Genomic DNA, 27238 nt, shown 5'->3' with positions numbered 1-27238 from the left:
TTTATCAACCCCTCGTTGACGTGCTTTAATCTGTCCCTTGTTGACATGGTTTAATCAGCCCCTCGTTGACGTGATTTTATCTGCCCCTTGTTGACATGGTTTTATCACCCCCTCGTTTACTTGGTTTTATCTGCCCCTTGTTGACATGGTTTTATCAACCCCTCGTTGACGTGGTTTTATCTTCCTCTTGTTGACATGGTTTTATCAACCCCTCGTTTACTTGGTTTTATCTGCCCCTTGTTGACATGGTTTTATCAACCCCTCGTTGACGTGCTTTAATCTGCCCCTTGTTGACATGGTTTAATCAACCCCTCGTTGACGTGGTTTTATCTGCCCCTTGTTGACATGGTTTTTCACCCCCTCGTTTACTTGGTTTTATCTGCCCCTTGTTGACATGGTTTTATCAACCCCTCGATGACGTGCTTTAATCAGTCCCTTGTTGACATGGTTTTATCAACCCCTCGTTGATGTGGTTTTATCTGCCCCTTGTTGACATGGTTTTATCACCCCCTCGTTTACTTGGTTTTATCTGCCCCTTGTTGACATGGTTTTATCAACCCCTCGTTTACTTGGTTTTATCTGCCCCTTGTTGACATGGTTTTATCAACCCCTCGTTGACGTGCTTTAATCTGTCCCTTGTTGACATGGTTTAATCAACCCCTCGTTGACGTGGTTTTATCTGCCCCTTGTTGACATGGTTTTATCACCCCCTCGTTTACTTGGTTTTATCTGCCCCTTGTTGACATGGTTTTATCAACCCCTCGTTGACGTGCTTTAATCTGTCCCTTGTTGACATGGTTTTATCAACCCCTCGTTGATGTGGTTTTATCTGCCCCTTGTTGACATGGTTTTATCACCCCCTCGTTTACTTGGTTTTATCTGCCCCTTGTTGACATGGTTTTATCAACCCCTCGTTGACTTGGTTTTTTCTCCCCCTTGTTGACATGGTTTTATCAATCCCTCGTTGACGTGCTTTAATCTGTCCCTTGTTGACATGGTTTAATCAACCCCTCGTTGACGTGGTTTTATTTGCCCCTTGTTGACATGGTTTTATCAACCCTCCGTCCTATATCGAATATTTTCCAAATGGGTTGATTAAACCACGTTAACCATGTTAAACACTTAAATGACACATACGAGGAGGTTTTTTGCAACCTAGATACAAAGGCCAGGTTTCCTAATGCGCATACATAATAATGATAATTATATATCATACCACTGCAATCGTATTTCTGAGTTGCAGTCCTTTATTTCCAAGACCGTTCAGTGACACTGGTGCAGCAAACTGGAAACGTTGCCTTGTTTGCTATAGTGTAACGTTGAAAGGATTTTTTTTTTATTTGATGTTGCTCATTATTACTTGTTCGAACTGACGTCTATGCTGGTTTGTCACGTCTCGTACGAAACGTAATAACGCCACATTGTCATAAATAATGTCTATGAAGATAAAAATCGAACCCCGTTGGCTCGAACTCCCTGGGACCGGCGAAAATAACTCGAGCCTCGGGAAATTCGAGCCAAGCAGTTATGCTTACCTTATGTATAAAGAATTCGGTCAAGTTCGATTCAACGAGTAAATTGAGCCAAGCGAGTTTGAGCTAGCAGGGTACGCCAATATCACTTATATGTTTCCTTTTCAGTTGCGAAATGCAGCAAAAGATTAAAAATGTATACCAGCGGTAAAGAACTTTTTAAAGATTTCGATCACATTTAGATCGTTTTTCAATTATAAATACATTCGCTATAGAAATTTTAATTACTGTCACCCAAGGACTATTTCACAAAGATATGTTAATTTTGCTTCAAAAACCAATTATGTTAGGAGATTATAATTATGGCCGAGAGTGTAAGATAGGTTCATCCCGACCCGAACGAATGGTATTTTGCGGAAACGAGGTTTACCGTGTTTCCGCAATACACCCTGCGCGAGGGTCGCGATGAACCTATCTTGCACGAGCGGCTATGGTAGATGCTTTTTTCTCACCTCAGTTAAACAAAATTAAGTAAAAATGTATTGTTTGCTGGAACTCTTTCGTGCTTACTGAAAATAATTGCGTATGGATATGCGATAAATCGTGGTTGTCATTGATATGCGCGCAGTTATTCAGATTATGTTAATAATCAAATCGGTATTTAGATAGTTTTTAGGAGAGTGTAGCATTATTTCTTGAAAGGTGCGTGGAAACTGTTTTATGGTGACAATTGAAGCGAGAAAAAATTAATTATCGTTCTAAATATTGCCACAAGACAGGGTTTCCATGAGGCTAGAAACAGTCTTCAACAAAGGAGATAATTACAATGTGTTGATCATTAAAAGGGAGTTCCATACGGGCATTTTATCTTTTTATTATCTTTTTTATTATCTTAAATACGTTTAATGCTTTGTATGAAATATCTGTTATGAAAGATAACTAATTGATAGATATTGACTAAGCATGTAGGTTGTATTCTAAACCATATAAAAAATGTGTGTGTGCGTGCGTGCGTGCGCGTGCGTGCGTGCATGTGCGCGCGTGTGCGAGTGTGCGCGCGTGTGCGAGTGTGTTTTATTGATCTTTTCTTATGATGGCTTACTTGCGTGCGTGTAATGAATGTAATATTTTAGATATGTCGATCGGGGTTCTCTAGGCACGAATCGCATTGCACTTTTGCAATTTATTCTAGTAATTGTTTGTTTTATTTTATTTACAAAGATACTTGCCACCTATGCTTATTTTATATATGTAATTTGTAATTGACGGATTTGATCGAACGAGTATTCTTTTATGACATTGAAGAACTTGTTATTTGAATAGCATTGCTTGGACAGCTATCAAGTGCTATACGCTTACATGCAAACGTGTATCATTAAAGTGATACTTGTATTTAAAATCAATACATACCAATGGGTAACAAAGATAAATTTTGAGAGATAAAGGTTTGACTATTTAACTACTTATTAAATAATACATTAATTTAAATATATTGATTACTGACAACTAGATTGTGTTTGTGTATTTAATACCTGAAAACGTACAAATATTAAATGACTGGTCCTTAAAGCTGCCCTCTCACAGATATAACATGTTTACAACGTAAATATCTGCAAACCAAAAGTGAAAGATTGCTTACAAAAAATCAGATCGTTGATTTTCATATTTCCGTTCGAAAATAATGTTTAATGGCTAAGATTAAGATTATGGTTAGGAAAATGCGTAAAACATCAATTTTGAACTTATGTGCAAAACTCTGCGATCTATTTTTGTCATCAGTCTTATATAGCTGGTTTCCATAGATTTTAGCAAAAATTGTCTCGTTCCAAAACAAAAAATAAAAAAGTTGTCAAAACATTTAATTTGTGAGAGTGCAGCTTTAAAGGTTTACAGTGATCAACTTTCGCCTAATAAGGTAGATATACCGTGATTTCTGCAATAGCAAGATGACATAAAATAAGATTTCAATGATTATGAATGGGCGGATTGAGCATAGAGTTATTTCAGGTCACCGTACTTACTTAGAATACAACCTCCTTGGCTGACACATTGCAAACGCAAAATCTGACGCAGGGAGGGTGTATCGGATGATTGACAGTAGGCGGACCTTTAGATACCCGCGAAAATGGGAAATCGTAATGATTAAGCGTAGTACTTAATGAATGCCTATCGACAATTTCATTGGCTGAGAATGTAGGTTGTATTCTAAGCACCTTTCTTTCCAAATTTTACAGAGTATTCTTCATAAGAACCATTTTTTCGATATGTATTCATCCTTTTTGGTAAATAAATCATTTGTATTATTTATGGTCGTGCTTATTTGTAAGTAAGAGTGTATCTTTAAACAAATATACTCTTATATAAAAAACATACGATACTAAATTAAGCCATGATCGCTTATGCTACCTTTATCAGACATTAATCCTCACGATTTTATCAAAGCACAGCGTTAAGAGTTATGAGCGATCATTTTGTCTGCTCTCGTGGAAATGTGCATACAGGATATCTAAATTATATCATTAACGAAAAAGGATTTTTATCTTCACAATGGGACACTCAGAATCGAAAGACAACAAAGCAAAGGAAAACGTCGGGCGCAAGTAGTAAAGCGAGACTCGGCAAAATCTACATAAAAACGAATACAGACACTCAGGACTGCCTTATTACAGCTTCTACAATTGTTAATCCAAACTATCTCGTCTTGGTGGACAAAAACAATCATAAAATCAAATTAGTTGATCTATGGGAAAAAGACGTCGTGTATGAAACTGCCTGTCCTCCCTCGCAAGAGGTATTACTTCAGTGTCCGATGTCGAAGTCGCAGTTACTTTCTACTCAGCCAACCAAATTTGTTTCATGCAAGTTAATGACAAACAACTACAAGAAAGTCGACGTCTAAAAGTTAACGGGGGCTGCTATGGAATATGTTATGTTGACAGAGCTCTAGTGGTTGCGTTCATTGATCCTGTGAAAATGGAGTTAATGTCACTTGAAGGAGAAATACTAAGGACTTTTCAAACGTTCCCTGACGGTACTGAATTGTTCAGCAGACCGACAAATGTAACTGCAATTCCTGCGGTGCTGTTTGTAAGTGACAGTGGAAAACAGTCGATTGTCAAAATAGACCTTTCAACTGACACAATAAGGATCTACCAAGACGGTAATACGTTGGAGCATCCAAATGGAATTATTCCCTTCGAACGGAACAAATTACTAGTTTGCAGTTGGACAGAAAATAAGATTCTAGAGATGGATACGGTGACTGGAGACTTTGAAACTGTTTCATCTAAGGATGACGGGGTTATGTACCCAGAGACAGTAAGTTATTGCAAGGCCACGAGTGCATTAAACGTTGGTTGTGTTACAAATGTCACTCACATAGACAATTATCTTAGTGTGTTCGAAATATGAGAGTTACAAAATCCATTGCATTTTTAACGGTCTTTAAAGTGACCTAATCTTTCAATCTCGTTCAATGATATTGAGTGTTTCTGGCGGCGACTGTATTTATATCCGATGGTTGTTTAAACAATATCCTAAGCGTATGTAGAGCTCTGGCATTGATAAAGAGAAATATATTCTTAAATATTCTGATTATCTTTTTTAACATTGATATGCCGTCTATGCAATTAAATCTCATAGTTATTCTATTTTCTGAAGGTGATATTTGTCCACAGTGAAGTTATTAATTTTTTGCTTAATGGCTCTAGGGAATAGAAAAGTAAGTGAAACACCAGTTCACTGAAAGACGAGTCGTCTACTGGGGGCTTTAACAAGTTGGTATGGCCATCAAGGAATTGACGTTAGAGAGGTTTTAACTTTGAGCCTTTTTAACAACTTCTAGGACAAAATAGTGCATTTTAAGAGCACTTTATTACTTTCTTGAAATATATTCACATAAAAAGTAAATTTGGATGATTTAAGTGGGGATGCGCCCCAAACTGAATACGCTAGTGGCCATTACCTTACACTTGTCCCAACTTTCATCAATAATTATAAAATTTTATTAAAAATTACCAAAAAACTGATGAAGGTTTTACAAATTCTCACTGACCGGCTACAGACATCACGTGCAAATAAATGGACCAAGCCGGGGCAAAAGTGAAGTTTATATGAGTTTTGTGCTTCCGAATAATCTTCAGTGAAGATGCTGTACATTATATCAAGAACATGTCTACCAAATTGTCAGGCTTAAATTAGTTATCAAAACAAATAATGGTTAAAGTAGGACTAAATAGGTAATTAATTGATTACCCAATAGGTATTGTGTGTAAATAATCCCAGTAATCCAGTCAATTTTCGAAAAAAACAACACTTTCAAATCGAATGAACACTGCAAAAAATGGCGTCGAAACAAAATGCAGCTGCCGAGTTATGTTGCGGCCCGAATCGATCTTAATGTAAAACTTTTTCAATGACATCACTCATGACGTCATACAAGGTTATTTTGAACTAATGTTTTTTGCATTTTCGTGACATTTAACAGCATTTTTAAACACAAACGTTTCTTCAACTTTTCCATCATGAAATTATCTACATTAAAATAAATCAAATTATCTTTGCTTATTTTGTTTTAACTGCTTTACTGCAGATTACAGTTTTGCATATTGTCAATAATTTAACTACGATTTCATTAAAAAAATAGTTCCGTAGTAAATATGCCCCGCCCCTTGGTATTATTGCGCCCAATGACAGGACAGGAGTATCGAACAAACGCACGAGATATCGATGGGAAATGCCATTGCACTTTATACAGAAATAAAGTGCAATTGATAAACAACAACCATCGTTAAGGAATGAAGTGTGAATGTAAATATTAATGTATTGTTAAATTCCTGGTGGTCGTGTGGTTTAGTTGTCGGTTTTTCAATTCTTCTTGATTTTACCTGCGTGGGTTCGCTACTCACGTTAACCAGAATTCCTTAATATTCAACCATTGTACTTTTTCTGCAAGTTTGATATCACAATGTACACTGTAAACATTCATTTGCGAGTGTGTGTCTTTTAAGAAAATAACTTTTATGTTCAGTAGATGACCCTTATTGAATTTAAGGTTGTTTGGTATCCAATCGTCTTACTTAACAAAATAGATCAGTATTTCTTTCGTTGTTTAATAAATTTTAACTATACTTATTAAGTATTCAGTTCATGGAATAAGAGGAAAACACGTAATAATAAGATTGTACATTTAACATTCTGATAGTAATTGAAAAATACTTCTTCAAAAGATTAAGAAACATGATTTTAAAATTGCATTATTTCGGTGTTCTAAATGTTTTAAAATTCCCGAAATTTATAATTAGTATTCTATTCTTTCAAAATGGAAACATGTCCATTTGTTAAAATGTGTTAGCTAATTGTATAATTTTGGTTATAGGGCTTAGATTAAGATGTAAAATTTAGTATCACTGAATACCGTCCAAAGGCTTTAATGATTCCATGAAACAGCGGTTACTTACTTTTAAGGGATCCGGCCAACACATGGGTGCATTTTGGTACCTGATGACCCCATATTAATTTGATATCATTTAAAGTAGTTTTCAGTGCCGAATGATAATTGTAATAAAAGTCCGAAAATAATATATTGGGAATTTAAGCAGTGCAAAACTACAAAGTGATACAGCTTTAATATTTAAATAAATAACTCTTTCTGCTGGTCATTTATGTAAACAGTATTCGGACAGTTATATCGTTTTGTCGCATCTGTTACATAAAAACATAATCGCAGTCACATTTTCATTTACAATACATAATGTAGATTAACAAGTTACGGTCTTGATACAATCTAACTATGTTAAATGAGAGCCTTTTCACTTTCTGATATTTGGCAGGCACCAACAACTGATGCAATCATGAGTTTGTCGTCGATGTTAGTGTCAGGTGCCTCATTTACGTAATATGCCTATACTCTTCGATATCGCCTGAACAGTGCCTACGACACAGACCGTTAAATCTAGCCAAAAATTTAGTTTTAAACTTTAAATGTATTTCGACAATTGTTAAGTATTCATTAATGACTTTTGATTAATCACTCTCGTAGGCACGATGTTTCGCGACAACTTTGTCTTGTTAAGTGAAGAAACTGGCGGTAGCACATTTGTCCATCTTGGCGACTACAACACGCTCGAATATGCCGTGACCAGGAGGCGAACCTGGATATCCTTGATGAAAAGCTAGTGCACTAACCACTGCGCTGTCCGAACAACTACTGCATAAGCCAAAAAGGTAGCAGTCAACAGGGGAAAGTATGATGACAGCAAATGGGGACCTGGTTTTTTTGCAGATAATAGTCGGAACAACCGCGAATTATGGATAGCTCCCTAGTGCCGCTAGTAAATAAAATAAAGAAACACAGTCACAAATCCAAAACAGTTGTAGGTTCAACCCAAATTAATTCATTTTTTTTCTTAATATCAGTAATATTGAGAAAGACCGATGATGTTCATAAGACATATCGTCGCGATTACCCAAAGGTCAACCCTGAGGGACTCAATAATATTTTATACAAGAACGGGGTACAGGGTTAAAAAATATACCAAGGAAGTACAGGGCATCACCTCACATGGATTACATGAATATGGAAGACCTTTTATCGAGTATTAATTTAATTGAAAATGCAGATATTCGCTAAAGGATGTTGATTTGTGAATAGAAACCATAAGTTTATCATTGTTTTCGAAGAAAACGCACGTATAAAGGCTTTGAAATAGAAACCATTTTTAAGCTGCTAGGCCGCAAGCCTGCTAGCTTCACGCCGCTAGGCCGCTGAACTGCTTGATCGACTATTTTGAAAAAAATGTTGATAATCGCTTCAGAGTGAAATTTAGTGCATACAATAGTAAATAAATGACTGTTTAAGAAGAAAAGGTATCTATACATACTTTGAAACAGGAAATCATGTTAGGCCACCAGGTCGATAACTTTACGCCGCTAGGACGCTAGGCCGCTGAAGTGCTTGATCAAATTTATTGAAAAAAAGTTGAAAAACGATTCATAGTGATAACTTGTGCATAAAAACAGTAAATATATTTTTTATCAAGAACAGACATCATAACATGCTTTGAAATTACTGACTGCTTGATCGACTTTTTTACAAAAAAAAATCTTGATAATCGCTTCAAAGTGATAATTTGTACATAAAAATAGTTAATATATCATTGTTTTTTTTAAGAAAATGCATGTATACATGCTTTGAAATAACAACAACAACAACAACAGCAACAACAACTAGAACAATATATATATAGTGTACACTGCAGAAACGCCAGGATTATCCAGGTGGGTCTCACCCGGCGCCCACTCCCCTATTTAATCGTCCAAGTTATTTAGACGATTGTCAAAAGGTATGCCTCTAACATCATTTTTTGAGGATCTTTCTGGAAAAGAGAGGAATACGTACGTACATGTATATTGATTTTTATAGTATTTGAAATATACATTCTCAAGAGATTACTTTATATTTGGTGTTTAAAACTGCATTATTCTGGTTTAAAATCGAATTAAAAGATACTTATTCCCTGCAATCAGACTTGTTGAAGCATGGTAATTAATTGTCAGTTTGCGGTATGGGGCTTAAAACTAAACATAAAGTAACTCTGAATACCATGAAAACGCATTCCATGTGACGGCCATTACTCGCTTTTTAGAGCATCCGAACAACAATTGTGTGTATTTTGGATGCCTGTTGACGCAATATGTTGTGTATTATTCAAAGGGGATTTGTGATCAAAAGTAAAATTGTTATAAAAATTACGAAAATAATAGTTTTTGCCCGTCGAAAATGCTCTATAGTCACTTTACGATTGTCCGATTAAAATTGAAATAAAGAACAAAATACAATTTGTTTTAGGCACTAAGCTTACATAAGCAAAACTCGTTTAAAGAACACCAACATTTCATTTGGTCACCAGACATCAACATTTTACCCTGAACTAGCTCATATGTAAGTCGGATACCTTAAATCAATGGTAATGATTTGATTGCCTTGGAACATGCCCTGGCAGTTTAAGGTATCACTCCGTGTAGATATATAAGCATATGTTCATAAAAAGCATGTCTCTGTTTGCTGCTAGACAATGCATTCAGAATGATGTTTTAACGTTGGACACGTTTCAGGCCACCAGCAAGAAGTGTGAGAAAAATAAGGGCATACATATTGATATTTTTTTGCAAGTGCTTCGATGCAGTCTATGGATCTTCAGCAATTACAATCATATACGAATTATTTATTATTTTCCAACAATTTCCAAACAATGTAGCTCAAACGAAATTCGAGTAAAAACCATTTAAATTGTCCCGCCTGATACATGACAAGATAATGGCCATCATATTGTCACAACAATATAATTTTATGTAGATTAACAGTAGTCTTATTTCAATACTTGTTAACTCTATTAGTTGCTCTCTTCAAGGGCGAAATTAAACAATTAGTCGTCGATGTTTTGGAACATGGATACGTTAAGCATGTAATATGATGCAACGCCTCTGGTTCAAGGTGGACAGTTTTCAACTGATAACAGACTTGGGTGTTTAACGGAATGATTACCTTAACAATGTTTGTATTGATGTTGCTCCTCTGAATTATTCCACTTAGAAGTGCAGTTTATGAATACGACTTCGTTTATGCGGTGGTCCACGATAAGAGTCGGAATACCACTGATGCTTGTTCTTGCGGTTCTGGAGCTTGTTTGGTGCATATGACACTCGAGGGCAACCAAGGACAGGAGGAGGTCCACTTATCGTCTGATTTCTACAAGTTTTGACGAGGTACCAGAGTTGTTAATGTTGCTATGTATATAGTGACTTTCTTAAACAAAAATTGCGATAATTGTTATGCATGGGCAGGCCTCGAATTGTGTTAATCAAATTCGTATTTATTTCATCCGTGTCAGTTAACTTGACCATTGTGATAATTTGTGAATAAAATCAGTAAATATCCTTTCCTGTAAAACAATCCTTCAACTTCTTCATACTGCTCATTTCTGAGTATTCCGTTCCGTTTCATACTTTAAAATTATGTAAACATGTTTTACATTGAGGTACTTACATTGTCATTAAAGTTGACGTCTCGATTGCTCGTACAGTTTTATTGTTCATTTTGCCAAACATTGTCACAGCTGACGTGACGACTTCTGAAATTATTTGGTTGGACACATTTGAATGAAGGTTTATAATTAAAAATATGCAGATAAATGATAACAGCTCCCGTATGTTGGTTTTGTGTTTGCTTTAAAAAAAGCAACAGTAAATATCACTCACATGCAAAAATATTCAAGATAAGATCAACCGCATGAATAATTGTCAAGTGTGTTGCCTGTGCCCAAACCGATACAAGTGTCTTTATAAAAGGCCAACTATGTGCCCTTTGGGGTGAAGGGTCAGAGAGGTCTCTTTGTATATGTGTTTGTTTCCGACTCAAGAGGTTATGTGTTTGTTTTCCTACAGGAAGGTTTTCATTTTGTCAATTACTACCGACATAGTGCTGGTTTCTGTCTAGGAAACGGCTTGATAGTGATTTAATTAGTTATTTGCGTCTGGTCACAATCGAGCTTAACTATATTTCTGTAGTATAATATATATATATATATGCAATATAGGCAAACAAATCATTATTCGACCATTTTCAACCTAGTTCTGCACACCATAACAAGTGTAACGAAACAGAGCACAACATCAGTTTGAACAGTCTGCGTATTGATTACACACGGTACATAATAAGCCTTAGTATAATCATAACTAAATTGTAGTTATTTTTATTTAAGTCCTAACATACGTGCATCCAAATCTTGTGCATCAGGCTCCAATTTCATCACCTGTGGAACATTGTTCTTTGTAATGTCAACCACTCTCGATAGGAGGCTGTGTACAGGCTGATTTCGAGGTAAGCTTTCTTTAAGGGCATCTAAAACAGGTCTTGTTGAAGAGACAATGATACACAACTTTAGTTTTTGGGAAAGCGAGTATAGCAAGTCGAATTTATCAATCCATAGTTTCGCTTTTCCAAGTTCAAGCTCATATTGACCAGCAAAAAAATCTATTATCAGTGTATCAGTGACATTTATTTCAACATGTCGTATATCCGATGGACATTGAAGAACAACTGTATTCTTTCCCTTTTCTCTTGTGGCTAATTTTGCAACAAACGAAGTGACGTCCGATGGTTCTTCGCCTGTTACGACCAAACAGCCATACTTTTCGAGCTCTCCAAATTCAAATTTTGTATCCTGTACTCCAATTTTTTGCAGCCCTTCCAAATACACAGAAGACATATCTACAAAGAACACAATATATTACAATTCAGTGGAAACTACAAGATCACATCCACAGTGGACGTTCAGTCACCAGTTTAAAACCAATCCAAGAAGCAACATGAACATACGAAAACTATATCAAATGTATTTAAATACATTTGAAAATAAATATTTGGGTAAGTGCATTTGCACAGTCCCCTTGCTCAAACTAAGCTGAGACAACATCAGCTCTATACAAATATTATAAGTATAACAAGATATCTGTTAAACAAATCATGTTGACTCAAAATGAGGGTTATAAATGGCACAGATAAAGACTTAAAACTGTTGCAAATATTACCTCGGTCTATAACATCTAATCATATATTCTTCAAAATTAGTTTAGGAGTCGTATTTAATTTTAGTCTTGTGTGTAAATGATGTTGGAACATAAGATAACCTTAGGTTGCATATTGAAATCCACCCATGGACAACGAAAATACTAATAATTACCTTAATTGGTTTATGAAGTAATGCGATACGTTTAGGTTAATTAAGCACATGCACTGTTGATCAAAGCAATTGCAAACGATTTTAATAAAAGAAATTTATATTGAGCACATCGACAAATTACAATATAGCCTTCAAATTTGAATGATTTCAGTCAAATAGATAAGTTAAAAATCAAAAACCTAAGAAAATGATGTTTAAATGTTTATATGACTGAATCAAGTAAGTATACGCCCATTTCATTCAAACCGGAAGCTGCATAAACTTATTTGCAAAACAAAATTCATGTTATATCTACCTAGCATGTTTTTCATTGCTTGGCTCCGAGGTTGGTACTTTTTTCGCAGTGAAACTCTTTTTTCAACTGAAAACAATATGAAACAAAAGCAAATTTAAGGTAGCTATTTTATGATCTTCGAGTGGATCAAATTGTACAATCGACAGTTAATTAAAAATGTACTTTTATTTAGTTTAATGTATGATTCTTGGACAAGAAGGAATGATGTTAATATTACATAAGTTATACTTTTTATTCGGAAAAGACATCAAAATGAAATGATTATAAGTAAAATTACTACTTATACGAGTAATTATACGTTAGCCCAAAGTTTAAAACACTAACAAAACATTCTACACTGCTCTGAACAGTACCTTCAAGGTCAATTGGACAAGAATAATCTGACCCAGCTTTACAGGGCTCACAAATGTCCCCAAAGAAAGCATGCGCATGATCATTGACGAACGAAAAGGAGTAGTCGAGAATTTGCTTCTGGGACAAAATAACTGTTGCAACAGGCATATTTCGTGTTTTCGATTTTTCAATTCTTTCAAATATCTCCAACATTGTATTGCATTGTATTCGATTACAATCTTCTGATCCAAACGGGTCTTTAAACACAACAACCTTGACGAGTTCCTCATCCATATCTCTCCATTCTTGAGGGTCGTTAATTGCAACACAAAAATCTACGTCGTAATCTGGCAGTTCTTTGATTGCTGCCAGAGCTACAGATTCATATTGAGAATCACTTTCGCCAGTGACAATAACTCGTTTTTTTCTCGTCAGTGTTTGTCGTATCTCTGCAGTGGCCGTGGAGAGCGCAATGTCATCGTGCGAGCTATTAGCCATTAGTGTTTTAAAGTTTACTGTAACAAAACAAAGTTATTGGATGATACAGTGTTGTAAATCAGAAAATAAATTTGATTTATATGACGTAATTTAAAAGTTTATAGTATATTTTCAAATTTTAAGCAACAAGATAATCTTGAGAAAGGTGTGATAAAACGGTTTGAATACTTTTACAAAAATTGTGTTAAGCAAATCATAAACGTTGTGTTGAACTTGAACTTTGAATTAAAGCACAGTTAAAAAGCGCGATAACTCATGATATAAAAACTTTCGAATATTTACGTTTCAGCGTCTTATGTTTTTCGTTGACAGTCTTGAAGCGTTTTTGATCTCTACCTGGAAATATACTATAAAATATGTTTAACGACGAATGATAACTGTTATATATGTATATTTTTAGAGCACGAGAGAGAGAGAGAGAGAGAGAGAGAGAGAGATTCGTGTTTAAATGTGTGAATACAGTTTATACATTCAATCCATACACAATGTAAAGACATGCATAATGTATGTTTTTGATACAAACCAGACGGGTGTCTTTGCATTTCTGTTCCAGTGTCTACCACTGTTTTCAAATAACGTATTGTATCCATCTGTTCTTCAATTACACTTGTAAACCATTTGGCACAAGAATTCCACATGCCAGGCAGTTTGCTTAGTAGCGTCGTATTTATATGCGTGTTAACTTCATCCAAATACGCGGCGTTTCCTTTTAAACAGGCAATCGAGAGTATTGCGGTCTCTATGCCTTTCCATGTGTTCTCAAAATCCTGCAACGATATGTTGGTAGAGAAGCCATGAGCAACACTATCGCTATTTCGAACATCCTTTATGTATTTCACATCAATGGCCGTGGCCGAAGATAGGACTGGCGTTTTCCCGTTTTTGAACAACCCTAACAACAATGACGTTAGCATAGACACGTCAAAAGTGCCTCCATCCGAAACTACGGAAGAAGAGGATGGCTTGCCGCTTGGATAAATCTTGTTATACTTCCACTTTTCATTATGGAAAAGATGCCCAATAACAGGTTCCTTCAAGAAGAGATACCGTTGCAATGTTGTAAAAATTTCTCCTGTACTCGTGTCCTTTTTAGCACAGTCCTGTAGTAAATCCCGTAAAACAGGTGTTGCTATATCGGTTTGGAGTGTAAGTAGTCTGTAATAGTTGTCGGCCATTTTTGCCTGAAATGTGAAAAACACACGTTATGGAGTGCATACTATCTAACCGTCTATAATGTTTATGATTTGTACTCAATCGATAGTGTATGTGATTGAAACAAACATCAATATAAATACAAGTGGTTTGACCGTTTGCATGTTGTTTGAAGCCTCGAGACCCCTTATATTTGCTTCGTAAAAGGAACAATGAACTTCGCGTCTTTACTACATTCATTAACAGCAATATTTCACACAGTGTTCATGCATTCATGAAGTTATCATTAGCGTTACAAAATAACGATATTTTACTGTAGTAGAAAGAATAATTTAAGTTGTTATTGTATCAGTAGACATTGAATAGTTTTGAATTAATTGTTACACAGAAACCGACTTTCATAATTCTCACATGTGATAAAACACTTAACTCGTATATGCCTAAATTGCGTGTTTTATCCAAAAATATTATTTTTCTGTCTAAAGGCAAAATGAATAAAATAAATAAAGCAACGGATAGAAAGTGTTTTGTTTAACCAGTGTCTATTTAGGCTTATACTCTTACACAAAACACATACAGTAGCAATTGGATACAACAAGCATACAGTATACTATCGAAAATATTTAGACATACACTTGCCTTTAATAATAGATTTGCAGAATTAATAGTTAAGCAAATAGCCCCGTCTACCGTCTATAGATCATTCATGGTTAATCGTTGCAAAAAAAAATCGCACCCAGAGCTATAGTTCGTGTACACTGCACGTCTCTAAGAGGAGATATCTATGTATAGTTTTGAAGTTTAAAGTAAGTACCTCAAAGACAAAAGTTTTTCTCCGGACAAAACATAAGTTGGAAAATTAACAAAGACAAATAACAAAAATATACAGCATTTTAAATTATGGTTCGTTTACACTGTACATCTCCTCAATGAGATGTGTCTGTATATGACGTTTGAAGTTCAAAGACCTCTTGAGGTGCGCTATGGACAAAAGTTTCAAATTAACAAAGGGTGATAACCTTTTACTGCAGTCAGAGTTATTTCCTTTTGCAATAGACTTTCTCTCAGTGAGATCTAGCTTAATATAAGTTTGAAATCAATACCTCAAAGCTTTTCGAATTATTCTGCAGACAAAACAAACAAAGATGGAACAAAGGTCATTAACTCAAAATATTACTGGAGCCAGAGATATGGTTCTTAAGCGCTGTACATCTCCTGAAGAAGATGTATCTGTATTTGAAGTTTGAAGTCAATATCTCAAAATGTTTTAAACACACACTCGTTCGTTTTATTCATATAATTTCTCATAATAAAACTTGTTCATCCAGAAATTGTTTTTGTTCTGTTAACTCCAGATATGTTTGAGATTTATGCATTTACTTTTTTTTCAAGGATGGCAAAAATATTTATTTAATGATTTCAGAAAAGTCGTTAATTATTCTGTATCTCATTATGTGGCAAAAGATGTTGGACTGTTTAAAGTTTTTAACTTACTTTTTCTTCGGCATCAACTTAAAATTTATGTATTATATATGCTATAGAGGCCAACATTCTGAAGTTTTATAAATGAACGCTTATAAGTGTGCCTAAGGAGTTATTTAGAGTAATTTTACGATGTTTCAATAGTGACCTGTTAGGACCGGACATTAAAACAGTCCAGCATAACCTACAGTCCGCCAAACATTAAATGTAACCCGAGAAAAAGCGATGTTCGCGATTGTAAGAAAAGCAGATACCATTACCAGTGTTCCAATAATTGCCTTTATCGTTATTAATATATACTATCTGGAATCAATTGCAATATCGTGTAGTCGTTAGATCGTCTCTTACTTACTATATTTAGATAAGTCATCGTGTTTGTTGTGGGTTGTAATAGGACCGAAATGAAATAAAAATCTTAAATTAATAGATCAGCATGTTTTAATGCTCTAATTATGTATTTTCAATGTATTTCTGAATATAATTATACAATTACAATCAAAACCAATCGATTGATTAACGATGTTCACAAACAAATACAAAATTGGTCTCCCCCCGGTCTAAAAATAGATATCAATGCGTATAACAGTCAAATTTACTTTCCCACAGTTTCCTCAATTTTTCGGAGATCTTTAACACAAGATATTGTTATGTCACATGTCTCTTCCAATTTTAGCAATTTGGAAGGCAGACTTAGTTTATCATGAAAGCAGCTCGTATCTTTGTGAAATATATTTGGAGCAAGTTGTCCACTAATATAAATGACAAATGTGTGTGTACATTTGAATGGTACCGTATGTTTCATACTTGTATCCTATATAGTGTTCAATAAAGGACGAATTTGTTGCATCCTTAAGTTAAACCTACATCTGTATAGGTCAACCTTCAATGTCCTTAAATGTTGCCGTCATAACAGTTGTACACTCACTCAACAACTCTGACGATATAAAAAAAGACCTGACAATATCAATATAAATATAAAGACCATAAATACATAGTTCAGGCATATTTCTAGCCCGAAATTTAGTTTGTAGATAGTTACAAGGAGATAGGGCAGCAAACTCAAAGATGCACTTTTACCAAAGAAAGTTTAAATCACTCATTATGTGCAACATGTGCTATCAAAATAGTAAGCACATGTGTATTTTAGCAGTCTTTACAACTATTGATCAAAGAAATGCATGGCTCAGCCATAAAGTTTCATCTACATGTGTGGTTATGATGATTGTTTTCATATATTGCGTACTAACTAGGGAATTATGCTTGAATTACATTCTTTGGGAGTGCTTAACCCCTTTAAAGAGCTCTTTCATAAATATTGAATTCACATTCACCAATTGTTTCAAGTGCATGAAGAACAACCGACTGTTCCCGAAAGTAGAGTTGTAAATAACGAAATAAAGTGCAGAAGCTATGTCCGGAATACACAGATCTTGCACAAAGTCTTAGTCGACCATGACTCAATGTTGTTATAACAATAATTTGTCCTACGCCCACTTCGAAAGTCTCCAAGTAAAAGAGAATAGGTTTAAGTGTTTTATTTGATAATTTAAAACAGCGATAACAATTCCTTTTCACTATTGCAAATGTTATTGTATTTTTGTAATTTTATTGGAAACCCTAACAGAAGTTTATCCTCGACGCTTTTTCAAATCCACAATGTTTTATCAATATCTTTTGGTAAGCATCTACCACGTGACTGCCGTAAGGCTATACATTTATTTATATAATATCACATAACTTCATCCAAGTTGGACCGCCGCATTTAGAAATAAGACGTTTTGACAACAAAATGCGCTTAGGGCGTAAAGCATTAAAGATAGATATCATAAGCATGTACTTGTAATTTTGTGGATATGTAACGAACAAATGAACATTGTTAAAGAAATATGCAATTGAGATTTACATATTGCAAAATATATATATGCATTATAATAAAATAAAATTCAGTGATTAAAATGCTACAAGTAAATTATTGCAGATAATTGGCGTTGTAGCAGCAAAATTAGTAAAATGCACGGTCAAATTATAGATTAACCTTATGGATATTTCCAAACAGTTGTACTCATATTGTCAATAGAACCAGGCTTGTGAAACGCTTTTAAGCAGATTGAAAAGATTAATCTAGAACCAATTGCTTTCACATAAATGCAGTTGTTTACCCTCCTTTAAATTAAATAAAATGCTTCAAGCTATAATGTGCGCCTTAAATATTCAAAATGTTAATTGTCTTGAACATACCTTACGAGTAAAATCAATATTTTTGTCGATTGAACATTTGTCAATATTACCTCATTGAAATAAGATAATTGAACCTCTCAGGTATCATAGTGTAAAATGAATAAATAGATATTAGTTCAGTAATGTTTTGTGTTTGCTGTCAAGTTTACTTAATGTGAATTTATCTTAAATAAATTTGCTTCCATAACGTTGCTTTAATTTATAGTTTGTTAACACGAATGTAAATCAACACGACTTAAATATTTGATGGCATTATGTGAAGATAAGGGTGTCCATGATCTGATCACGAGGGTGTCCACTATAGTGTCTTTACATGCTGTGTGCGTGAAATGGTTTTCTAATCTATACGGAATATTGTACATTTATATAAACCCATCATACTCGCAACTACTCAGTGTGTTTCTTTGTGTCAATTCGATTCCTATTTCAATTTCAATTGCGCCGCCTATTCGATCGCAAGTTTTCAATTTTAATATAGTCATAAAATACACTTTGCGACATTGTCATTGGAGGCATAAATGTCAAGTGAAGCGTGAGAGTTTTTCAGCCAAGTATTATCGTATCACCCCAATCTTTTTGAATCCCACGCATTTTGGACTTAATGTATGCTTGCGCTGAAAAGTAGATATTTTGTACAAAATTGTATTGCATATTGGTACAAAAGAGGGACAATACTTAAGAAAATATTTGTTGATTTCAATGTTCTTATTTATATTATGTCACGAGTGTCAAAGATATGTTCACGAGGGGCGATTTTCTGTTTCGTTTAAGCTAGTTTATTGTGATTTATTCACAATTCAATATATTTTTGACGTAATCTGTGTGCCGTCTATTGAAAATTGTTCTCCATGGTTATTTTAAAGTTTATTATTTACAAGTGTTTCAGTTAGAATATTCTTTAAAAATATCAATACAAATGATTAATGCATTTATGTTCAAAATAATGAAAGTTAAAATAGAATACTACACTTCAAATAGAAGTATTGAACTACTTTAAATCAATGGTATTGAATATGCATTCATCAAAGGTTAATTACTGTTAGAATATATCAAAGATTTCTAAATATTTACGGAGTTACCTTAATGCATCAAGTACCATTGTAAAGGGTAAAGAAGGTATTCTTATTGTGTGGATATGTTTTTCAACGAACCATATAATAATGCACACACAATAATAATAACAAATTTGTCATGACATGGTTTCATTACATTTGGCATTTGTTTGTGGATGGAAAGTCACTGTACCCTTTGTGATAGTAGGGACAGGTCAAACAGATGTTGTTTTGTATAGTATTGTGCAACCTAATAAACGCAGAATGTAAAATGCGTGTCCCGGCTACTGAACATAAACAGATTTTCAACACAGTTCAAAGCCAATAATGTAGGAAGAAAGTAGTTTTACTGACATTAAAAGTATGTTAACACATAAAATGAATGATGTTGATTTTGCATGCATCAAAGGTAACATACTTTAAGAAAATAATGGTGGAGATTTAATGTAACTTGAGTAATTTCGTGGTAATCATGGAGTTACATGGAGGCATGCATCATATTCGCAGATAGTACATTATGATTAATGGACTTGACATTTAACCAAAAACATACAAATAATGAACAACAAATGTTGTATGTTCCTGTGCGTTAACAGAGTGGATTGAGCATATGTCATTATTTGTTGTATTCAGATTAATAGAACTCAAATGATGCTAAATGTGAACATTGTAGAGAAAGAACTCAGAAATTTTGTTTTGGTCATAGGCAGTCTAAAGTTTATTTGTTTGGAAATACCAACATTGACTTATCTATTTTTATAGTTAGTGCTTTATTGATATGTTTACTTCTTAGTGCTTGAAATCCTAATTTCTATTTACGGTAGCCTCAATATTACGTTTTATTCTGTCTATGAAGATTGCTCACTGTCCTAGTATAAGCTATTCATCAATAGATAATGTAATAATATACAATTATTAGCCTATAAACTGGCATATGGATCAGCAATTATAATTGACCGAGACGATATACATTTTGACTTTATTGATAGATAGGTAATATGGCGTTTTCATGTCCATGAAAATTAATCTTTGTCCGATCATAAACTGTTTATTTATAGATATTGGAATGATGTGTCTTATTAGTGCCATGACGACGAGTAGACAATGTTGATACTACATGTTAGTTTTCGATGACGCAGTATGCAAACAAATAGCGAGCTAGACACATGGTGCCTCGAGAACAAAAGCTGTATATACTTGAGCTAAATATTTAAGACATAATCTAAAACTGCCTTTCTCTGACACTTAAAAAGTGTTTCACATTGCATTTGGCCCTTAACACTGGCAGTTATGATTATATTCTTTTTATGTAGTACAGTGTACAATGTATTTTACACAGCAACTTTCGCCTATTCATGCTTAATAAAAAATCTGTAATACTTTCATTTAATTTAATCTAAAATCTCAAATAAATTGGAAAACAAGATTACCTGGTACTTTTATAAATTTTTAAACTTCCTGTTTAAACAAAACATTTAAAACGATTTAACTGTATAGGTTTTGTGACCATTCTCTTACAACTGCAAAGGAGAAACTAAACTACGTCTATATAATTCTTACCTGGTTACGTAACACACGGAACTCCTCGGCCGTTTTCCATTTAATATCTATGCGAAAAACTAAAAGACACCCTCGGATGTATATGCACGGTTTTCAATATCAGACTTTTCTTTTTCTCTGTAATGCAAGTATGTCGCGTAGGAATTTCAATTGAGCAGTTAAACTTATTGACTTTCTTTGGAATTTCAATAATCATACACCTTAATAGCAATCAATGGTTGTTTCTTTACAAAGATACTTGACACTTATGCTTATTTTAGTTTATGTAATTGGTAATTGACGGATTTGATCGAACGAGTATGCGTTCATGTCCTTGAAGATTGAATTTGTGTCTAATATTTGAATAGCATTGTTAGGACAGCTACCAAGTGCTATACGCCTACATGCAAACGTGTATCATTAAAGTGATACTTGTATTTCAAGCTGCACTCTCACAGGTTGAACGTTTTAACAACTTTTTTTTTATTTTTTGTCTTGGAACGCGCAAATTTTTGAAAATGCATGGAAACCAGTTATATAAGACTGCTGACAAAAGATTAGATCGCAGGTTTTCATATTAAAGATAAAAAAAATGTTTTATGCATTTTTCTGAATCCGTTATCAACGGTTTAAACCATAAAACATTAATTTCCGAAAGGAAATATGAAAATCTGCGATATGATCTTTTGTCAGAAATCTTTTACCTTTGCTTTGCAGATATTCACGCAAAAATATGCACTTTTCAAGTCAAAACAATAAAAAAAAAAGTTGTAAAAACGGTAAATCTTTGAGAGTACAGCTTTTAAATAAAAACATACGCATGGATAACAGACATAGATTTTGAGTGATAAACCTTTAACTACTTACTAAATAATACATTAATGAAAAATATTAATTACTGACAACTAGATTGTGTTCGTTTGTTTTATATCTGAAAGCGCACACATATTAAATGACTGGTGGATCTTTAAAGGTTTGCAGTGATCAACGTTTGTCTCGTAAGGTAGAAATACCGTGTGTCTGTAATAGCAAAATGATATGAAATAAGATTTTAATTATCAAGAATGGGCGTAGTAGGCGTAGCGTACGAGCCCTTCCTAATCATCTAAATATGATTTCAGGTCGCCTTACTTACTTAGAATACAACCTTTTTGGCTGACACCTTGTAAACGCAAAATCTGACGCAGGGAGTGTGTATCGGATGATTCAAAGTAGGCGGGCCTTAAAACTCCCCTGAAAGTTGGAACTCATAATGATTAAGCGTAATACTTAATGATGCCTGTCGGCAATTTTATTGGCTGAGAATTTAGGTTGTATCCTAAACACCTTTCTTTCGATTTTCACAGGGTATTCTTCATAAGAACCATTTTTTTCGATATCTATTCATCCTTTTCGGTAAATTATATCATTTTTATTAATGTCGTACTGCTTATTTTGGAGTAAGAGTGCGTCTTTAACAAATATAATCTAATATAAAAAGCATACGATACTAAATTAAACCATGATCGCATGAACTACCTTTATCAGATATTGATCCTCACAATTTGATCAAAGCACAGCGATCAATTTACTTCTGCTCTTCAAATTAGTTTTAAATTTTGTGAATTTAAATAAGTTGGTCTATGGAAAAGGGACGTCGTTTATGACGCATGGAGTGCGTGTCCTCTTTCGCAAAAGATATTACTTCAGTGTCAGAAACGGAAGTCGCAGCTACCTATCCTTCAGACAACCAAATCCGTTTTATACAAGTCCATGACACACGACTACAAAAAGCTCGACGTCTGAAAGTTGACGAGTGCCGTCTCTGAATATGTTATTCAGGACAGAACTCTAGTAGTTTCTTTAATTGATTTGGTAAAGGTAGAGTTAATGTCACTTGAAGGAAAGATATAAAGGTTTTTTCAAACGTTCCATGACGGTACTGAATTGTTAAGCAATCTGACAAATATAACTGCAATTGCTGTGGTCGACAGTGAAAAACAGTCGGTTGTCAACATAGAACTTTCGACTGATAAAGTAAGGATCTACCACGATGCTAATGAGTTGTTGCATCTGAGTGGTTTAACTTCTTTCGAACGGAACAAAGTACTGGTTTGCAGTTGGACTGAGCATAAGATTCTAGTGATGGATATCGCGACAGGAGACTTTGAAACTGTTTTATCCAAGAAGACGTTATCATGTACCCCGAGACAATTAGTTATTGCAAGACCACGAAGGCGTTATATGTTGGTTGTGGAATAGTTCACACACACATTGACAATTATCTTAGTGTGTATGAAATGTGAGAGTTGCAAAATGCTTTTTTATAATTCAAAACGCTTTCATTTCTTTTTTAGTATTTTTAGTCCTTATCTTTCAATTTCCTCCAATGATTTAGTGCACGTTTCGTGCTGGAAAGTCGGTTAATACATGCCAAACTTTAATAATTATCTATAAGGCTAACTTACATTGCATAACTTACATGTAGACATGGAATAATAAGTGAAAAAACATTTTCTGAGGTTTGCACTCTTTTAGTGTTTTTGCATGTCTATTTATATCCGATCATTTCGATTATGTTGTTTATACATTCTTATGCCAACTTTTGAATTAAAACTTTTGTTTAATCAATTTTTGAAGTCCTTTTAAAGATGCGTAAGTGATTTTGAGAGGTAAGCAACTTTTACGAAATATGAATTTATCAGATACTGCTAAACGATGATAACCATTTTAGCACATAAATGTAACCGGATTAGGAACAGTTCCATGTGCCAAAATTTTAGACACTATCCGATCAACAATGAATTCTGTCGATATGGTGATCGCCCCTATTTAGGAAGGTGTTCAGGAGGTGAGTTTATGTTATGTTTTCCCCACTTTTCCATCGAATTACTGTCTTACCTGAAGAATAAAGAGAGAAAATGTTATAACGTTTTCCCACCGATTTCGAATTGTAGAAAGCCCTTATCCAAGGTAAAAATAAGGTTGTGTTATCATTAAACAAGGTGGTCTCCTTAGCTCCAATTGCAGTTCCACACCCTGAGTATTAGTACATAACGTGTTAGGGAGAAGTAGTAAAGAGTCGCCCCGCTCTTCGTTATTAGACAAGATGTTGATACTTTAGGCCGTCGGGAGCATTGAATATAATTTTCATCGAACTTTTTAATTAGTTTATTAACACTATAAACACAAATCATGATGATGAGGACTTAACAATAACAAAATATCAAAACTAATAACCTATATTGATGTAAGATCGATTCTATATAGCGACAACCAAGAAACAGTTGAATTATAATAAACAAATTCAAGCATCCACATATAATTTTGGGAAATAAAATTCTTCACTAGACTTGTCATTATTCAATTTTTATCCATTGCATATTCGTAAAATTAATTGCTTTCTTTCTATTTTCTAAATATTTTTAAGGACGTAAGGAACTTAACGTGTAGCAAAAAACGTGTTATCAAAGATGATAAAAGCACTAGCGGATTTAGAGGGGGCGCACCGGGTTTAATCGTCCAAGTTTACCTTTTGTTTCAATATCGGAGAATCAAGTGATAAATAAACTCAAAATTCACAAAGTTCGTCTTAAGGCAGTAAACACAAATTGATATAATTTATGCCATATGCTTTCGGTTCTGAGGGAGAGGCGAATGTCAAAAGGTTGCGCCCCTGAGTTACGCCCCTTAAACGTCAATTCCTGGATCTGCCCCTGGCATAGATGCACATAAAACTAGTTTGTAGATGTTGATAATGGGGGACACAATCTATTCAGTGCAAATGGGGTTATCATAGTTATTCTATAAATATACAAATGGATACTTGAATCCAGAGTTTATCTAGTAGTATTGCGCGAAGAAAATAATGATTACATATGTTACGGTCGTGTCTCCGATATTTATGTTGACATACCCATGATGAGAATGTTCCGGGTACGAAGTCTGTAAAAGGATCGTTTGTTCATACTTGTTTGCATTGCATTAATTCAAAACATGAATAAATAATTCAAATCAAGGTTATTATTAAGTAGATTAGTTTGTAATCTGTTCACGTTTCTATTAGTGTATTTTGTTATGTTTTGCAATATATTTTTTTAAATGGAGGTATACAAAAATATAACATATGACACTCAAATAGTTTTATTTGCATAAGCGTTTGGGAATTCATTACGGTATATTTAGCGCTCAATTCCGTCGTTTATGTATATGCTTTAATTCCATGAATTTTGTTGTCCATTTCTTTTTTTCAATTTTGTTTTCTAAATCAAATGAAAAAAGAAAATGGAAAAAAAACTTCATGGAATTAAAGTATATACAAGAAAGATAATACTTAGCGTTAAATATACCGTACCTTTGTCCAGTACACAACCACGCTTACAAACATACTCATTTTCTGATCTTACCTGCTTTTCGCTTACAAACATACTTATGGGCTGATCTTATCTGCTTAACATGTACTTAATTCATACCGACCTTATGTTCATAACGAGTTTTGTTAATTTATGATTCACTGTTAGAAGACCTGAACATTGGTGATGTACTATTCGATCATGGTTGTAGATCGTGAACTTCCCACAGTGAACGCGCAAGACGTTAGTTGTAGTAGCGAGCGAACCCACAATGATACACCAAAAACAAATAGAAAACCGATCCACTCGCCCAGAGGAACTCATACTAAGCTGAAGTTGTTGTTTTAAAAATATTTATTGAAAACATTTGTAGCACCACGTGAAACTGCCAATCAACCGCCTCAGCATTTTTTTGAATCGTGTTAGTAACGCATTTCAAAATTGAGGACTTCAAAGATGATATTAGAGCATGTATCAACATTTGTTGATGGCTCCAAAATAGGCGTCAATATTCTAGTTTATACACTCCTAATGATTTGCAACACTTTATTTCGTAATATAAAAATAAATCTATAAAAGGTACATTTTATAAACCATGAACGTGCCCTTTTAATATTTTGATAGAGTAGGGAAGCTAAATCTTTAAATACTTTGACATGTATAAGAACAAGATAACATTCATGCAAAACTTAATAAGGCCATGATCAAACCGATATTAAATCTCACCACATAGTTGATATTATCATTACAGAACACACCTACCTCTGTGTTGCTTTGTTATTTTGCATGAAAAAGAGGCTTGCCTGAAACATAACGTACAATCAAATCTCTAGACGTCGCTGCCTTTACTGTTTTACGATCTTCTTATACTAATGCACCGGCATTTATCCGAGGCTCGTCGTATGGCGGAGATGACCGAGGTGTTCCGATTGTGAATATATATCTCATATGACTCCTGGAAATAGAAAACAGCTTTACCGGTAATGGCCGTTTCCAGTTGTGCATTTTGAATCAGTGTCAATGATCAGTGTAAGATGTACAAAAAAATAAATTTTAAACGTTCGATGAATTTTTATTTTTATTTTGATTTTATTAAAAGGATTACCATTTCAGAATGAGTTCTTAAGGGACTTGCTCAGGTTTTTGTAAATTCACTTTTTGTATAACGAAATGTGTTTTATCATTAGGAGTGTTAAAATTAAGATACCAAAAGTTGGAACCCTTCAGAAAACCTTGATATTCGCTTAAATATCGTCTTTGAAGACCACAATTTTACTAACGTTAACAACGTCATTGGTCAATTAATTACGGCTTTTTTGTTCCATGCATCACGCGATGTTATTAATGTATTGTTAAAATCCTGGTGGTCGTGTGGTTAAGGCGTCGGTTTCTAATTCTTCTTGACTTTACCGTCGTGTGTTCGCACCGCACTTAAACCAACATACTTTTTTATTCTATCATTGTACTTTTTTCTGCAATTTTGATATTACAAAGTACACTGTAGTCATTCATTAGTGCGTGTGTGTCTTCTAAGAAAATAAGTTTTACAGGTCACTTAATTTAAAACTGAATATCTGGCAGATCTTTTACTTCGAAAACAAATTATTATTCATAAAAGCAAGCCGCATCTAATTGCTAAACGCCGAGTAAATAGCCCAATAAGAAAATTGTGTTGTATCATGTGATCAAACTGTCGAACAACGATTGGTCATCTCACAGAGAAACAGAAATGCCAAACCCTCAGAAATAGTAACTTAAAAAAAACTGTACCTTCAACATTTTGGTAATAATACGTGGTGAATTTACCACGTAAATATCAAAAACGTTGCCACTAATTTTTAAGCTTTTAAATTTAGAAGTTTAGAGAGCAATATGGGCATAATGCACTGTTGGAAACTAACGTACACACCCAATATCTGAAAATAACTTTATAAAAACGCTGCGTTAAACGAATAAAAAAAAAAATTTGAACCATATTTGTTCTGTTTTTCATTTATTATTACTATCTCTTTAAAACTAAAATAACAACGTTTTATCAGATTTATATGTAGTAAAATCGAGTTGTTACCGTACGTACCTGTCAGCAAAAGCATAGTTAAACAAC

General features: G+C 34.2%; 1 protein-coding gene across 3 annotated transcripts; it reads right to left on the bottom strand.

Annotated features, from left to right (window-relative positions):
• Nucleotides 1-7082: 7082 nt before the first annotated feature.
• Nucleotides 7083-20929, bottom strand: LOC128224613 (uncharacterized). 3 transcript variants are annotated; one of them, XR_008259507.1, is made up of 10 exons: nucleotides 20695-20769; nucleotides 13864-14521; nucleotides 13623-13676; nucleotides 12863-13357; nucleotides 12510-12575; nucleotides 11245-11742; nucleotides 10519-10603; nucleotides 10018-10221; nucleotides 8354-8848; nucleotides 7083-7801 (listed from the first exon to the last, which is right to left on the bottom strand). XR_008259507.1 is itself a non-coding variant. In XM_052934539.1 (9 exons), exons 2-8 carry the CDS (start codon nucleotides 14513-14515, stop codon nucleotides 10062-10064), a joined length of 2010 nt encoding a protein of 669 aa, XP_052790499.1. In that variant the 5' UTR covers nucleotides 14516-14521; nucleotides 20825-20929; the 3' UTR covers nucleotides 7083-8848; nucleotides 10018-10061. The 3 variants fall into 3 exon arrangements, 2 of the variants coding, with proteins under 2 accessions (XP_052790499.1, XP_052790498.1); XM_052934539.1 differs by lacking the exon at nucleotides 20695-20769 and adding an exon at nucleotides 20825-20929 and having other exon boundaries at nucleotides 7083-8848; XM_052934538.1 differs by having other exon boundaries at nucleotides 7083-8848.
• Between the last annotated feature and the right edge of the window lie 6309 nt (nucleotides 20930-27238).

Source organism: Mya arenaria, chromosome 17 (assembly GCF_026914265.1).
Source record: "Mya arenaria isolate MELC-2E11 chromosome 17, ASM2691426v1".
Classification (NCBI taxonomy): domain Eukaryota; kingdom Metazoa; phylum Mollusca; class Bivalvia; order Myida; family Myidae; genus Mya; species Mya arenaria.
Note: the sequence above shows the minus strand (reverse complement) of the source record. Positions and strands in the feature narration are given on the sequence as shown.

Bases quoted from the DNA above. Each gene is read 5' to 3' on its own strand.
- LOC128224613 (XM_052934539.1), bottom strand. From the start codon at position 14,515: ATGGCCGACAACTATTACAGACTACTTACACTCCAAACCGATATAGCA. The intron at 13,677-13,863 runs GTTTGTATCAAA...GTATATTTCCAG, and splicing joins AATGCAAAGACACCCGTCTG to GTAGAGATCAAAAACGCTTC. The intron at 11,743-12,509 runs GTAGATATAACA...TGTTCTTTGTAG, and splicing joins AGCAATGAAAAACATGCTAG to ATATGTCTTCTGTGTATTTG.